Source organism: Mugil cephalus, chromosome 11 (genome assembly GCF_022458985.1).
Source record: "Mugil cephalus isolate CIBA_MC_2020 chromosome 11, CIBA_Mcephalus_1.1, whole genome shotgun sequence".
Lineage (NCBI taxonomy): Eukaryota > Metazoa > Chordata > Actinopteri > Mugiliformes > Mugilidae > Mugil > Mugil cephalus.
The window spans coordinates 4,341,560-4,357,669 of NC_061780.1; the positions used below are offsets into that span (position 1 = coordinate 4,341,560).

Sequence of the window (16,110 nt, forward strand, 5' to 3'; positions counted from 1 at the left end):
TATCGAACTGTTTTTTTGTTTTGGATTTTTTTTTTTTTTCTTAAAGACAAGCATGTCTGGGAAGGTTACTCATGGTTACTCATGCTACCTTATACATATTTCAGGAACCATTTCCCCAATTTAATGCTATTTTCTTCATTTTTTGCCGTCTTGTTTTTGGTTTTCCAGCACTGACAGACATTCCTTCACCTCACGTGTCAAAGCTCTTTTAGATGCTTGTCTGTGCCATCCACCCATCTGTCTACTGGGTTTCATATTTAATATCAGACTCATACAGTAGCTATATGGCTCCCATTGCTCTTGGTTATTAAAATGATAATGATTCAATTACTTCAGGTAAATTGGATCTTTCCAATTTACTTGAAAGGAGGTGAAAAGGTGATAAGACGATGCTCGGGCCAAAAAAGTCGTAATCTGGATGATTACAGCTGCTAATTGTTGCGGATGAGTGCATAGGGAAGTAAAAGTGTACATAAATATCAGCACAGGGAGAAGAAGATGCTTTGGCTTCACAGCTTTCCCTCATTTGTCTTAGTCAAGGACAAACACAGCATGATAACCTTGCTGAGGAGTCAACAGAGGTGTATGTGCAATAAATATGAGTGGATAGTCTCCTCTGTAATATAATTTTCTTCTTTCTTCCCAATGTAGTGGGCAAAAGGGAAATTAAAACACACACAGACACTTGTTTCTGTTTCCGCTGACAAGCTGTGTCAGGTAGTTTAAGGGTTGACTTTGACAAAAAAAAATTTCTAACTTTTTATTCCCATCAGCCACAACATTAAAATCACTGACAGGTGAAGTAAATAGTAATTAACATTGAGCATCTTGTGACAATACACCTCACTTCTAGACCAGACCAGACACCCCCACCCCAGAGCAATGACACTCCTTGATGGCAGCAGCCATCCCCAGCAGGATGCAGCCTGACACAGACACACACAAGAACACGTTAGGAACAACTCAGAAAACATGAAGAACAGCACAAGGTGTTGACCTGGCCTCTAAATTCACTAGATCCCAAACTGAAAAAGTATCTTTGGGATGATCCACAGAGGCCCCTCCCCTCAACCCATAGCACCCAATACTATATATACTTCTGAAATATATACCTAAATTAAGAATTCTTTTGATAAAAATGTGATAAAAGAAAACAACATTCTGCAGCACTCCTGTCAAAACAATCCCACTTCTAGTTTGAATGTGTGTTACATCTTCCAACCCCGTCTTCCTGCAATCAAACATTTTATGACTATATGACGAAAAAAAAAAAAACATTTAAAACCTTATTCAAGGAATTTGATGCTTTTTAAGACATTCACACAGACTGGTTTGTGTGAGACAGCTGCTGAATGCCTTCATTTTCACTTTTTTAGATCATGTTTCCATCGGTGGCCTTGGGGATAGTTTCTACGAGTATCTGATCAAATCATATCTGATGTCAGACAAGACGGACGAAGACGCGAAGAAGATGTACTACGGGGCTCTGGAGGTATAGAAATCTTTCAGTGCACACAAGGAGATGTGTTCGCTCAGGCGGAGCTCAGTTAAATAAAATAACAGTGATTACAGTCATTTGCATAAGTTTCTGATCAAATGAAGTGCACATAGTGATTTACACCTATGACAAACAATAAAAAGGCAGCAGGTATGTTGTTATGAGGGGATAATTGAAAGGTTGTTGAAGGATGTAAAATCTGAAATATTCTCTCTGTGCATGTGAATCTGCTGCACGGTGTATATCAGGAGTCGTCTGCTTCCCTCTTTAACGGTTAATGGAGATAATGCCAAAGTAAATCACACCCCCTTCAGCTACAATTACGATATCACAGACAATAACCTAAGTTAACGTTGAGATTTCATCAGTTGGCATCAGAGGGTCAAGCCAGAGGCACAACTAGTAATTACAGCCCTTCAATCTCCCCTGGGACTTGGTGTTTAAATAGCCAAGGACCCCCATGCTATCAGATTAAGTTATATGCGGCTTGCTTATTTAGGGATCTAAGGTGAAGGTACATACAACTCATTATCTTCGGCATTCGAATAAAAGTAGATGACTAATTAGTGCACAGTGTTGAATGAGAGGACATTTTCCAATTATGCTTCGCCGTGATTGCTGCTTACACCAGCTAATTAGTGGGAAAATCATCTGTCTTAACCCCTGAAGAAAAATGTTTTTTTCATGAATGTGGTATTTATAGGGTTGCATGTTATACACATTACTTTGTTGTTGCATAGTCCCCATGCTCTGCATAGAAGTGAAATGAGTAAACAATTGAAAACCCCGACAGAAACCTCGGCCAAGTTATTGGCGATTGAAATATACGGCTTGACAATCATTCTGAATGATGTATTCACTTCCAAGCCCGCTCACTACAGAATGACTGGACCTGAGGTTCAAGAGGTCGTTTACAATTCTAATTATCAGCACTTCGTGTGGGGTTGCCGCTTAATGCTGCAGACCAGTATTTAAAATTAAATTTAGCAGCGAGCCACACAGAATGAGTGAGAGGGAGATGAGAAGAAGACTGAAAGAGAGAATGATGAGTCACTCAGAAATGAAATGAGGTGTCCTTGCGTAGCCTGGAAGCCAGCCCAACTTCCCAATATTTTTGTGGCAGAAATTGTCAATCAAATAGTTTAGGCGGGCTTTGTGCCGTGATGGACAGAAGAGTAACAGTGACCCAGCTGAAATACGCCCCATAATGAAATCCAAGTGGGGTATTTGTGAGAAATGTGTAGTGAAGGCAGCTATTTACTAGGCTGCTGAAATCTTCTCTTTACGTATGTGGTGATTGTTCATATATAGAGGCACCTTTACCACTAATGGGAATATTCATCTTTGCTTCTTAAAATTGTTTTTCTGCCTGAATGAATCAGGGCTGAAGCTGCCGAAGCTGATCGAAGCTATTGTAGTCGCACCTCTTCTTTGATGGAGCTCCTCTTTCTGTTACTTTCATACTGATGGTGGGCGGAAGCTGCGACATACATATTCAATCAGTACACAATCGACATCCTGCGGCACTCATGAAAAATGCAACCCTCACAAACACTGTGTTGTTACAGTCATTTCAATTTTCAAGAACTCAAGTGGTTCTGCAGGAGTAATTGTGCACAATTGAGTACACTCAGTACAATCAAATAAAACAAAATCTCTGAACAGTAAATTAGTAAAATTACTGACGTACACAGGATATGATATTTGACCACCCTGAACAAGCGCCACATTTTAATTTGTTCAAGATAAATTTTGTGGTGATTAAATTTGTAATTGCACTTTAGCACAAAGAGGAAGAAGACATCAAATGCTAGGTAACAGTCTTGACAGGGAACTGTCTTTGTTATATATATTTGATTAATCTATTCTTTCTCTTTGTGTTTGAGACTCAGCAGATTATTGAACAGGAGCACACTGGTTTACTGCTGCAGTTCAAGTACAAGAATGCTAATTTGTTAATAGTATGTTGTGGATTAGTTTCCCGTCTTTTTCAAACCGTCCACCTCTAGATTATTGGTGACATTACATTTTATTCCTTCAAATAGTAGGAAGTATGGAGTGCTCCGGGTGTGCACCTCTTTCCATATTCTTTTAAACCTCTAACTTCACGCTCCTCCTGGAAGGGCACAGTGTTACTAATTGCTCAACATTTACACACAGGGTTATCTGATTGGTCTAAATGTACAGTACTGCCGAAGCACCAGTGTAGATACTGCAAGCAAAACACCTAATTATCTGAGTTACTCGTCTGTATCATGAAGGCCCTCTGCTGCCTCCTCAAATAACAGGGAGCCTGTCTTTGATGAACTCACGCTAAACTCAGAGGGCAGCACATTTTCTTCCTCAGATTAATAATCTGCCGGTGAAGGAGGTATTCTTCTTTGCTCTAAGCCCCTTTATGTAATCTGCTTCATTGATTTACATCAGCTCCCTTCAAGCTGTAAACATGAATGCAAAAATTTAGATCCACTGCCTTAATAGTGTTTGCTCGCATGGAATTATTTGGCAGTGGGCAGGTTTAAATATCCCTGACTGTGCGTGTGTTGCTGCAGGCGATCGAAGCTAACCTGGTACAGAAGTCACCTGGTGGCCTCACCTACATGGCTGAGTGGAGGGGAGGGATCCTCGACCACAAGATGGGCCACCTGGCCTGTTTCTCCGGAGGAATGATCGGCATCGGGGCCGACGACGGCGCACCAGAGAAGAGGCAGCACTACCTGGACCTTGCGGCTGAGATCACACATACATGCCACGAGAGTTACACTCGCACAGGTGAGCCGCACATTAGTTCAGTTCAGGAGTCGCACACTGTTGAGCGACGGCTCTTAGGCTGCTTAGGAAGCTCACTAAGGCTAAAGAACAGTACTCTAGGTTAAAATACCTTTTGCAGTTTTGCCTAGCAAAGAGAAGCATCCCTGGTGGCTTCACCTCCACAGAAAGATCACTGGTATAAAAAGGAGCAGCAAAAAATTAAATTTTGCGGATATTCTCTAATGTCTCTCAGCCCTGGGCTCAAGACAAGGAGCCTTTCAGAGTGCTTCATAGGGATATTTAGTTTGTTGTAATTTAGTGGGAAGAGCAAAAAAGGTGAATGAAGGAGGTAAAGGAGATCAAGAATAGAAGTCAAAGACAAGAGAAGGAGCATAGCTGCACTCAGAAACCAAAATTGCACCCAGGAGAATATACATGAAAAAACAGAGTGAGATAGAGCCCGTCCTTATGTTTGGAAAGACCCTTTTTTGATCTCTTTCCCAGCATCTGCCTCAGTCCTTACAGTAATCTCTTCTGCTAATTTCAAGATCTTTTTTGCCCCTCCTCCCATGGTGGGCTGGAGGGATTCATCCTGAAGTGTTCCTTCGCCTTCGCTTCACCAGTAGGCTAATGTGACTCATCACATAACTGGTTCCTTGATACGCTTTGAATACTTTTGATCTACAGACCCAAAAGGCATATGTGGCGTTCCCTTTCATAGTCTTCCACCAGATTTCTCTTTACTCATTACAGGGACTGCATGGTGCTTAGTAGCTTGTGGATTAACTATCTGCAGGGAAGTGAGATTTGCTCCTGAATGTGCGAAGAGTGGCTGCTGTCTGGCAGTGTCTTAGATACTTATACGGTAAAGACTCTCCTTCTGCTGCTGCTGCTTGGGATCTCTGCCATCTCGGCATCAACAGACTGATGCAGAGAAACTGAACCTCATTGGAATCAGCAGTAACAGGATGTTGTTATTGATTTTACAGAAAATATCGTATTAAAGTTTGGCTGAACAAGAGAGACTGATTGTCATATCACATATGAAACGATTTTCTTGACGGCCATCACTTTGTATCCGATGGTTGGCCATTAGTGAATGTTCCAGACACTGGAGGTCGAGGTGACATTCTTGCGTATTTCCCACCCCAAATGTTTCCAAATGAAAGAAGCAGAACATACAAATATTGTATGGAGCTAGCTCTTCGTTTGAAAAGAAAATATTATCAGCATTGCCGCTCTATCTGGGTTCTTCACCTAATGCTCCAAGAATGCAGGTGTTGACCTGTCCTCCAAATTCTTTAGATCCTGATCAACTGAACAAGTATCTGTGGGATCCACAGAGGACCCTCCCCTCAACCCATAGGACCCAAATACCCCCACTAACAACATTCAGTTTTCAGACACCGCAGGTCACCTTCTGAAGACCCATGTCCATTCACAGTCACTATGGTTTTGGAGGCACAAAGGAGACCTACACAATATTAGGAAGGTGGTCATAATGTTATAATGCTGATCTGTGTATATTTATCTCCTGACACTAAGGCAAGCACTGTCATTATGACTTTGTTTGTCCCTCTGGGTAAATAAAGTATCCATCTATCTATCTTAGATGTCTCAAATGAAGTCCTAAAAAGTCTTTTTAGTCAGAACAAAAAAGTTGGCAGAAGTCAGTTTGAAAAAATTGTCATTTCAGACTTAGAGCCAATTAAAAACCTGTCTGAGGGTGTCCAAGTCCTTATCATCTGCTTTCTTAATAACACCTCTGTGAGATGTAAGAAACGATTCTCCTGACGCCTCTTTGATTTGGAGAGTTATTCAAGAAAAGAATGTAGTCAAAACCAAAATTTACTTAGACTGTGTTTGTCATTTAGATTTCCATCCAAATGAAATTTCGGTGCTGTATAATAGTGAGCAAAATAAATCATACAACTAACTTTGAAATAGTGTTTGTGAATCTCTGGTATTCAAGTGATGAAATAAACCTTACCATAATAAAAGGCAGCACTTTTGTTCTGACTTCAGATTTCTCATCTCTCTCTTTAGTATTTGGTGCCAAGTGAATGGTGCACAGCTGGAAGAGAGGCGTGAGCAAGTGGGAGGTTTATTGAAATGGCAGCACAATGCAAGCTGTTGGTAGTCTGGTGGTTTTGCACGGTGCGTTGAGAATAGACGTCTCAGAACCACATCTGTCGTGTTGCACTTGTACAGTTAAAGCAGGGCCCAATGACTTTTGGGAGGGGATTTAAAAGAAGATTAAGGGCTAGCTTGCCTGATTACCTCTGGCAGGTTCTGATTCCAAAGGCTCATTGTCTGATTTTAGCAACTTACCAGAAGAACTCAGTGTCCAATGGGGGTAGAAAACTAGAGACAAATAACATAGAAGGAATTTTCTTTGAAATCAGTCTGTTTTTATCAAAGGCTTCATTTCAGGAAAAGAACACAGAAAATGTTCCATCAGAGAATAGACATGGTCCCTGTCTGGAAACAGAATGTTGTTAGTGGGGGGCTTTTAGTTGGGCCTCTGTGGATCATCCCACAGATACTTGATCAGTTTGGGATCCAGTGAATTTAGAGGCCAGGTCAAAGGCTTGTGCTGTTCTTCATGTTTTTTAGTTGTTCCTAAACCGTTTTGTGTGTCTGTATCAGGCTGCATCCTGCTGGGGATGGCTGCTGCCATCATCATTACTATGGGGTGGGAGTGAAAGCAGCTTCTCAAAAACCCTCAGTGACCTCAAAGAACGTGCAAGCTCAAACCATCCCCTGCTTTCCAAATGGCTACTAAAAATCCAGATTATAAGCAGAAGGAGAAAAGAAGTTTTAGCAAATAGAGCATAATCACCACGTTTAAGCATGATTATAAATGTATGATGTTGCTGTGCTGATGCTGCTGTCCTGACCTTGGCATGAACGGATTCCTTTGTGCTGCACCTTGAATAGAATCTCTTTTCCATCTAGTCTTGAATTGTGGTAGAAATATAATGGAAGCAGGGAGAAAAATCAAAGAAATTGGAAAGTCCACAGACCATCTGTGCAGCTGTGGAGATTTTGTTGAATGTGTGCCTCAAGCCTTTTCTAAACTAACTGTAAGTGCATGCCCTCCATATAAAGGTGAAGCCAAGTTTCTTTGAGTTTTGAAATTAAAAACTGAAGTCATATCCATTGAATATGTTTTTATGTCTGCAATTCACGCTTCAACCTTTATTTACTTTTGTCTCTGTCAGCCACCAAACTGGGACCCGAGGCATTCAGATTTGACGGCGGAGCTGAAGCCACAGCGACCAGACTGAGTGACAGATATTACATCCTACGACCAGAAGTCATTGAGAGCTACATGTACATGTGGAGACTGACTCATGACCCCAAATACAGAGAGTGGGGTTGGGAGGCTGTTGAGGTATTATTACTCACAGTATTATTACTTACCTTAGTGAAAAAAACTGAAAACAAGATGACCCTGATTATACCTTATATAGCACTTTATCGGACTGGTACTATTAGGAAAAAAACTGTCTTCATGTAGTCTTAAAGTCCGTGCACATAAAAAAACCTGAGTGTGCATGTGATAGGAGACCAAGGATGGCTTTCTGTTCCAGGATTCTCTTTGTAGGTGCACACACCTTGGTTTCCATGTGCACGGGTTTTGAGGTATTTGTGAAAATAGCACAACTCACCTTCTGGCATAGAGTCAGAGGAGAAGATCAATAGGGCTCTCTTAAAAGTCTGTTAAATCTGAAGCAACAGAAGCAGGCACTTAACATAGCTTAACATAAAGACTTAACACACTGAGAGACTTCTAGTCTAGCTCTGTCACACAAAATCCACTAACCAGCGCCTCAAAGCTCACAGATTTACATACTTTTTTTTTTTTAATCCAACAAAGATCTTTCTAGAAGCTACATGTATGTATTCATACACCCTGATTTTATAAACATGGTAACACATACTGTATGTGCCCAATCACTCGGGAAGTCAGACAAAGGTTGCGCTGTACATTTTTTCTAGAGGAAAAAAAAAAATCACAACAAAAGGCCTCCATTGTCTTGTGACTGATAATGCTCATAATTTCCTTGACATTCTCTTTGAGAGCTTTGAGAGCTCCGTGCAGCCCCAGCCCCAGTAATAAACACATAGGCCACAGCAATATATCGCATGGCTTGCTGTTCAAATAATGAGTTACCTGCCTACCTTCATTTAGCAACTCTGGGTTCATTTCTTAAAAAGTCAGCACGCACACAAAGTGGCTATTATGGCCTCCACTTTTACAAAAACAAAGTCTTTAATTCAGGCCAGCAGAGCATAAAAATAATTTCAAGCTACGTTTAAATGGGACATATTCTACAGTGTAATTTTTCTACCCTGTACTTCTCAGTAGTGGCGTTTTATAAATCGCACTTACCTATTATGTCAGGCCCCTTTAACACCCTCAATTACCCTCGACCAGCTTGCTTGATATTGTGTGGCACTATACATTAGCTTGTAGATCAAGTAGTCCCAATAGAAGGAGGTGAAGGTTGTGCAGGGATGACCGTTATTAATGTGGCAACAGACAGGACATTAATGATAGTAAACTGCGGAGGGCCAGCGTGATAGATTTAACATTAATTTAGTGCGCACAGAAGTGGAGAGATCAGGCTGACGAGTTTGACGTGCCTTTAATTATCGGGCACAAAGGTTGACAGAGGTGCACAGCGCTTCTTTTCATGAACATCAAGCATTAACACGTCAGGGTCTTTGTTAATTAGCACGTATAAGGCAGCCCTTTGTAGCAGGGGTAATAATGAGCTAATCCGCTTGGCTAGCTCAGCCACTCTCCATTAGCTCTTGTCAGATTCAGCATTGCTTGGGCTTCAGTTGTGTAGCTGTCTGGACAGCTCCCATTATTGCTTTCTCCAGGTGTACACACACAGGCGCACTGTCAAGTAAAGAACTGCACCAAAAGTGTATTTGAAGAATACCTAACCGTGCCTTTCTCCTATGCTATGTGATTTCTAAAGTGTGCTTTGTAAAGTTTTTGGCTCTGTCGCCGCTGATGTTAAAAAGCCACTCTGCGAGAGCTCAGTACATGATGATGTTTGAATAAATGAGGTATTATTCATTCAGTTTGCACAGAAAAACTGAAAGTGGTCTTTACTTTGTCCACTCATAAACTCTCAATCTCTGCCTCCTGTCAGGCTCTGGAGCAGCACTGCAGAGTGGAGTCTGGCTTCTCTGGCATCCGGGATGTTTACACCATGACGGCCAGCCATGATAACATGCAGCAGAGCTTCTTCCTCTCAGAGACTCTAAAGTAAGTCCAATTTCCCCTCTGTGAAATGGTATTCCACAATGCATGAACCATCACTGACATGAAAGTAATACAGGGTTCAATAGTGAGCATTGAAGATTCATCTCTCCCCATTATGTTTTGTCTATGAAGTACATTCATGCTGTGAATGAAACACAGACAGTATCTCTGCTACCTAGGTGACTCCAATCACTCTTTGAGCATGATTCCTTTCATTGTAAAGACAAAAGGATGGCGAATAGATAGTGTACTGCTACACGCTTCAATTTAACCTCCCCTTACCCTACCTGGGTCATTAAGCAAAGCAAACCTTTCAGGCTCCCATGTTGTCGTATTGCTCCTAGTGGATGATAAAGGTGTGCTTTTCTGAAGTCAAGATCAGCAGTAACCAGGCATGTTTTAGCACGAGACTGCACCCTCAGTGATGTGCTACTTCAAATTTGAAGTGACTAATCACGACTAAAAATCTCCGCTGGTGAATAATTCACATGCTCTAGAGTGATGCAACGAGGCAATGTTGCGTGACGGCTGTTGCAGGGATTTTCCAACGTGGTAAATGCCACGAAAATGTCCAGGTGAAATGACTAATGGAAGATGGCAGCTGTGATGGGGGAAAAAGGACGACCTTACCTTTAGAAGATTACACCTTGAAGAAAATGTCTTGGTTGGAGGATGACTTTGTCCTTGTTGACGTGGCCTGTCAGAAACAAGATAGAGTGCGGTCAGTTGTTAGTGAACCAGTACGGATTTGTGTATCTACTCGAGCACAAATGTCAATATTATACATGGTCGACATTTGAAAAAATTTTTTTAAAAAAGAAGAAGAATAGGTATCTGGTTATATACATACAAATTAAAAAAAAGCTGACTTTCATCCTGAAGAAACAGAGCAGCATTTTGGAAAATACGTGCACAGCTTTTCACTTTCTCGACAAGTTGCGTGTGTATGAGGCCAATATCAAGACACATTTGCATAAAGGCTGGAAACGGGTAATCAGCTGTCCTGGCTGTTCTGCCAACCTGCTCACTAAAAATGCTAAAAGCATGACTCAGAAATAAACTACAAACAATTAAACAGTGTTGATAACCACTGAGCTTTAGGCTGGAGGGTGAATTTTAAAACCATAAACAGAGCCGACCTATTTGTCTCCAGTCTAGGAGCAGCATCAGTCTCCTATTGGAAGTATTCTTTCATGTGTATGCAAACAAAGCCTTACAGAGCAAGTCAAATGTATTCCTCTGAGTCTAATTTCTGACTGAATGAAATGGCTGTTTTTCCTGTTTGCTCAGGTATCTGTACCTGCTCTTCTCTGATGATGACCTTCTCCCCCTGGAGGACTGGGTCTTTAACACGGAGGCCCACCCGCTGCCCATCGTCCGCAAGAGCTGCCTGCAGGACGACGCAACACAGGATAAGAAGGTCTCCAACTAGGACTGAACGCCGACCAACAACTGAGACAGTCACATCTGCACAGCTCATGTGCACACAGAGTCACACAAATATTGCAAACACCAGTTCAGTGCAGGTTCAGAGTCTTTTCAGGAGCGCGTTACGGACTCTCGATTCCTTTCCAGTAAAGGATATTGTTGTTTTATGCTGTGATTGTATATCCTTTCGCCGGGGGTTACTTCCTGCTGGCACTTCTTTTTTGTGGACAATCAAGACAAACATGACTTTCATGAAAAGAGCACCTTTTTTCTTTCCTTCTTTCCTCTGTGAGGAAACCAGTAAAACTTGCAGACCCAAATGTATGGGAGGAGGGGTGAACTATGGGCCATATTGTTAGAAAGAGAGAAACACGTATAGAAAACCACTTGAGTTTTGCTCGTTGATTTTGTTGTTTCGTTAATCTTGAGTGATGAATGATTTCCTTTGACCTTGTCATTGCATATTTTCCTTTGTGAGTACACTCTTTGACCAAAGGTTTCTTTGCATTTCTGTTTCCCTTCTTTGAAGTAAAGTGTTTTTGGTGAGATTTGATGGAAGGTTAAAATATAACCATAAGGATTTCAATATTATGTACAGACAAAAGAAACAAAATGTGACTCTCAAATCCACCTCCGAACTAATGTTGATGTCATGTTTCTTACTGAAACAAGTTTGAATGAATTTTTTAAAGTTCGGAGGTGAGAAGAAAGTGGCTGTGTCTTATGCATCCAGGGACCATGTTTTTTAAAAGTTGTGTTGGGTTGTGCTTGGATTATTTTTTTCAACAGGGCAGTGCTTTCTCAGTTCTCGCAGCCTCTCAAATTGAATTAACAGAGTACTTTAACTCCCGTGTCAGTAATACAAGCATAAAGGAAAAAGATTGCTAACCAGCTCCAGCTCTGGTTTTCCCATTTCTGTTGGAGTTTTCACACTTCACCCTGCCTTTACATGTGAATCCATTTGACTACCAGTACCACCGTTAAAGGCTGTCAGACTGAAGAGACGAGCATTCATTTTCACCGCTGTTCTTTTCATCACTGCTGTTCTGCACAGTTGTGGAGTGAGTGTGCTGTACATACAGATGAACTGAGTGACCCCTGTATGAGCTTGTCTTGACTTTTATTTTCTGTCTCTTTTTCTTTCTTTTTTCTAAACTTCAGTGGTTATTTTTTCTGGGTTCTCTTTTGATTTGCTTCCCTCAGGTGTTTGAGTAAAAAAAAAAAAAAAAAAAACTAAAATGTTCTGATTTTAAGTCTAGTTATTGCAGATATTAATTATTGTTATTACTTATTCTTACTGTTTGATTTAACTTTCATTGTTAAATATTTTCAAATACTTATAAAAAACTGTGCAACTTTGTACATTTAAACTGTTGTCGTGTCCTTATTATTGGCCTGTTTACACACCATGCAGCAGCCTCTGACAATAGCAAAAATCTACAGTTCATTGAGTGGTCAGATGAGGCTGGCTCCAAAAGGGAGAAAATCCCCATATTCCCATGTTAAACAGACCAAATTTACAGCAATATGGAACATGTTTACAGCCTGGTACAAAAAAAAAAAAAACAAACAACCAAAACAAAAAAACAAAAACGATTTTGGTTTCAATAGTTTATTTCACTATTCATGAAAACTGTACAGAAGGTGAACTGTTTGCTAACTGCAGTGACAGGAGGTAGCCTTAGCTAACAGGTAGCGGAGAGTTAGGTGGGCGGGTCTCAACGTCCAGGCTGCTTTAGCTCCACCCCAACACAACTGGGGTGGTATTAGTATTTGGAGTACCTCAGTGTGTGCGGATAAAGTTCACCTAACATGGCGACCGCAGGCTCTGTGCACTTGGGGCTTCATTTTCAAGGTTGCAGTGAAAAACAAAAACTGCTTCCATTTGTTTAGGTGTTTCAGGTGCCAGGGTTGTGGAAAGTTCCAGCAATCGTAACCAGAAAATGACTAATGGGGTTTAGCACTTGTGTGCCAGGCCAACAAAGCAATACTAAATATCCTCCCCCTCAAATGATTCCACCTGCAGTCGTCTGAATCCTAATTTCAGCCTGAAAGCTGATAGCTGCAAGTGATTTTACATTTGCTTTTAACAGAAGCAGTGTGCATTATTAGCATGTTTGACATTCAGTGGTAATTTTAGAAAATGCTACCTTGAATGCCATATATCATATGACATTAATCTTTACGACACCTTATAAAGAACTGTAACTTATAAAGAACTGTTGTAAATGTTATGCGAGTTACAGCCTGCAGCTACAGTTCAAAAACAATCCTCACCTCAGTGAAAATAAAGGCAAAAAATGAAGGGCACAATTATCACATGTGCATATGAATGCAAAGGGAAGAGGTGTGTAACGAAAGGGGGAAGATAGGTGGGGAGACAGGTGCTTATCCCGCTGTCACAGTCGTCCTCCAGCTCCTTTTATAGGGAAGAACTGATATATCACGGGTATCTGGTTCGAGTACTTTTTTTTGCCAGTGCTACCATATGAAACAATTCAACCTGCAGTCTATATTTACAAGTCTGGCAACTGAGGCAAAAGAGGGAACAAACACAAAATGTTTTGTTCTCCAAACAACCAATGAAAGCCAAGCTAAGATCGTCTCTCCACTTGACCTTGCGTAGATGCTAATTACATAGCATCCAGGGAAAAGGTGACAATGATTTGCATTAATTAGAGGCTACTGTTGTATTTGCATTTACTTTACTTTGCATTTACAGCTGCACGCTGAACTAAAATTTCACTCTTACTACTTTCCCATTGCTTTGAAAACTTTGGAGCCTAACACAGTTCTACAGCTTCTACTGCTTTTTGCCACACCAAGTCCATCAATGTGCACAAAAACCTTGCACAGTCAGTCTGTTGCATTTTGTTATTCTATTAATTTGCAGTGTAGTTGCAATACAAGACAACAGAGACTTGTCAACCAGTGAGGATGTTTTAGCGTTGCTCTCACATCTTGAAATTAGAACAAGGAGAATAGTCCTGAGAAGACAGACTCACCTGCTGAAAAGGTTGTCATAACATATGATCATATTTATTTTTAAATGCACAAAGTGTGGCAATTATTTATTCTATTCTATTCTATTTATTCTGTGTGCCAACGTATTGTCTCTTATGCAGCATCTCACAAAAAAATATTGTTCCACAAGCAACATACATTTAAACTATTAGATATCTGATAGTGTAGCCTGAAGTTACAGGCTTAATTAGATGAAGACAAATATTTGTTAAAAACATGGACTTTCTGTGACACGCAACTTGTCTGATGTCAGAGAATGAAATGCCAGAGTGCAAAAAACAATAAAGCCCGGCGCTGGCTTTAGCTTTGTCTTCCTCTGTAACAAAAACAGTGAAGTGACAGGTTCAGTCTCCTCATCCCCTATCCTCCACTCACCTACCGCCACCTTTGCTTGTTATCAAAGAGTTCCCTTCAAAATCCCTTAGATGTATTCTGGGACAACAATGTCATCTCACGCAGCTTTCAAAACAAAACACGTCTCACCTCAAATGTCACCATCTGACAGAAAAGTTTTCAGTGAGCTTCTTCACAAATAACGCAGTGACTTGGACATCTCGTCCCTGCTGCCATTTTGTTTTATTGTTGCGGTTATTGAAGTTCTTATTTACTCCTGAATAAAGACGTCCATATTAGAATTTATTTTAAGCCCCTCCTTCGGTACTTTCAGGTCTCGTCTGCACACTTTCATGGTTTGTTTAACAGTTGTTTTCTCTCAGTGTTGCCGGTAAAAGGGGGAGGAGAAGGAATCAATACGGCAGGATTTGCTGGATGGTTCTTGCCTTCTTACTGTCTGTGACTAATGAAGTACCATACTTTCATTGTGTGAGAGTGTGTATACACAGCACGGTGCAAGCATTTTAGGCAGGTGTGAAAAAATGGCGTAAACTCAAAACGCTAACAATAATAAGTGTTAATAGTTTATTTTCACCAATGAACAAAATCCAGAGAATGAAACAGAAACAGAAGAGAAATGTAAATCAATCACCATTTGCCTTCAAGACACCATCGGTACTTCTAGGTACTTGCACACAGTTTCTGAAGGAACTCAGCTGGTAGGTTGTTCCAAACATCTTACAGAACTAACCACAGATCTTCTGTGGATGTAGACTTCCTCAAATCCTAAGGTCTCTTCATGTAATCCCAAACACACTGTGATGTGTGTTGAGATCAGGGCTCTGTGGGGGCCATGCCATCACTTCCAGGACTTCTTGTTCTTCTTTACTCTGAAGATAGTTCTTGATGACCTTGGCTGTATGTCTTTGTTATGCTGCAGAATAAATTTGAGGCCAATCATACGCCTCCCTGATGTTATTGATAATGGATAAGTATCAGCCTAAGGACCATTAATCCTGACCAAATCTCCAGCTCCATTTGTAGAAATGCAGCCCCAAAATGTCAGGTGACCTCCACCATGCTTCACTGTTGCCGGCGGACACTCATTATTGTAGCGATCTCCAGCTCTTCCATCAACAAACTGCCTTCTGCTCCAGACAAATATTTGGCCTTGTTTCCATGTCAGAGGGATGGATTCTTGGCTGCAACTCTTCCGTGAAGACCAGTTCTGGCCAGACAGTAGATGGGTGTACCTGGGTCCCACTGGTTTCTGCCAGTACTGAGCTGATGTCACTGCTGAGCGTCTTTTAAGCAAATAAGCTTGATCTGTGTTTTCATGCACTCAGTTTCCTCGGCTGACCACTGCATCTATGATCCTACAAAATCCCTGACATTGTGCTTGTGTACCTATAGGATTGATGCTGGTTTGAAAGCAAAGGGTAGTAACACCAAATATTTATGTGACTTGGATTTTCTTTTGTTTGCTCACTTTGTATTTTCTAAACTGATAAAAAAAAAGCAATATTTATATTGTTGAAAGCATTTTTAGTTTACAGCATTTTTACATTTTTTCCCCCCACTCCTGCATAAAACTTGTGCACATAACTGTATATATATTAAACGCACATCTTTCTAAGACAAATGAAGAGCTGGAGAGCAATAAGGAATACGATATTTTTTCATAGGAAATGAATTCACACGTATCAAAAATTAGACAGTACATAACGCTAAAAAGAAGATTCTTTTACATCGCGGTTCTTGTACTAATTAGTGCAGCATCAATTAGTAA

General features: G+C 40.8%; 1 protein-coding gene across 2 annotated transcripts in view; it reads left to right on the forward strand.

The window, feature by feature from the left end:
- LOC125016770 (mannosyl-oligosaccharide 1,2-alpha-mannosidase IA) overlaps positions 1-12,334 on the forward strand; it is a 171,005-nt gene extending 158,671 nt beyond the window's left edge. For both annotated transcript variants that reach the window (XM_047599453.1, XM_047599454.1), the window contains exons 8-12: positions 1,377-1,492; positions 4,051-4,270; positions 7,474-7,646; positions 9,424-9,539; positions 10,827-12,334. In XM_047599453.1, coding sequence (XP_047455409.1) covers positions 1,377-1,492; positions 4,051-4,270; positions 7,474-7,646; positions 9,424-9,539; positions 10,827-10,968 — 767 coding nt within the window. In that variant the 3' untranslated portion in view covers positions 10,969-12,334. The remainder of the gene's footprint in view (positions 1-1,376; positions 1,493-4,050; positions 4,271-7,473; positions 7,647-9,423; positions 9,540-10,826) is intronic.
- The last annotated feature ends 3,776 nt before the right edge of the window (positions 12,335-16,110 follow it).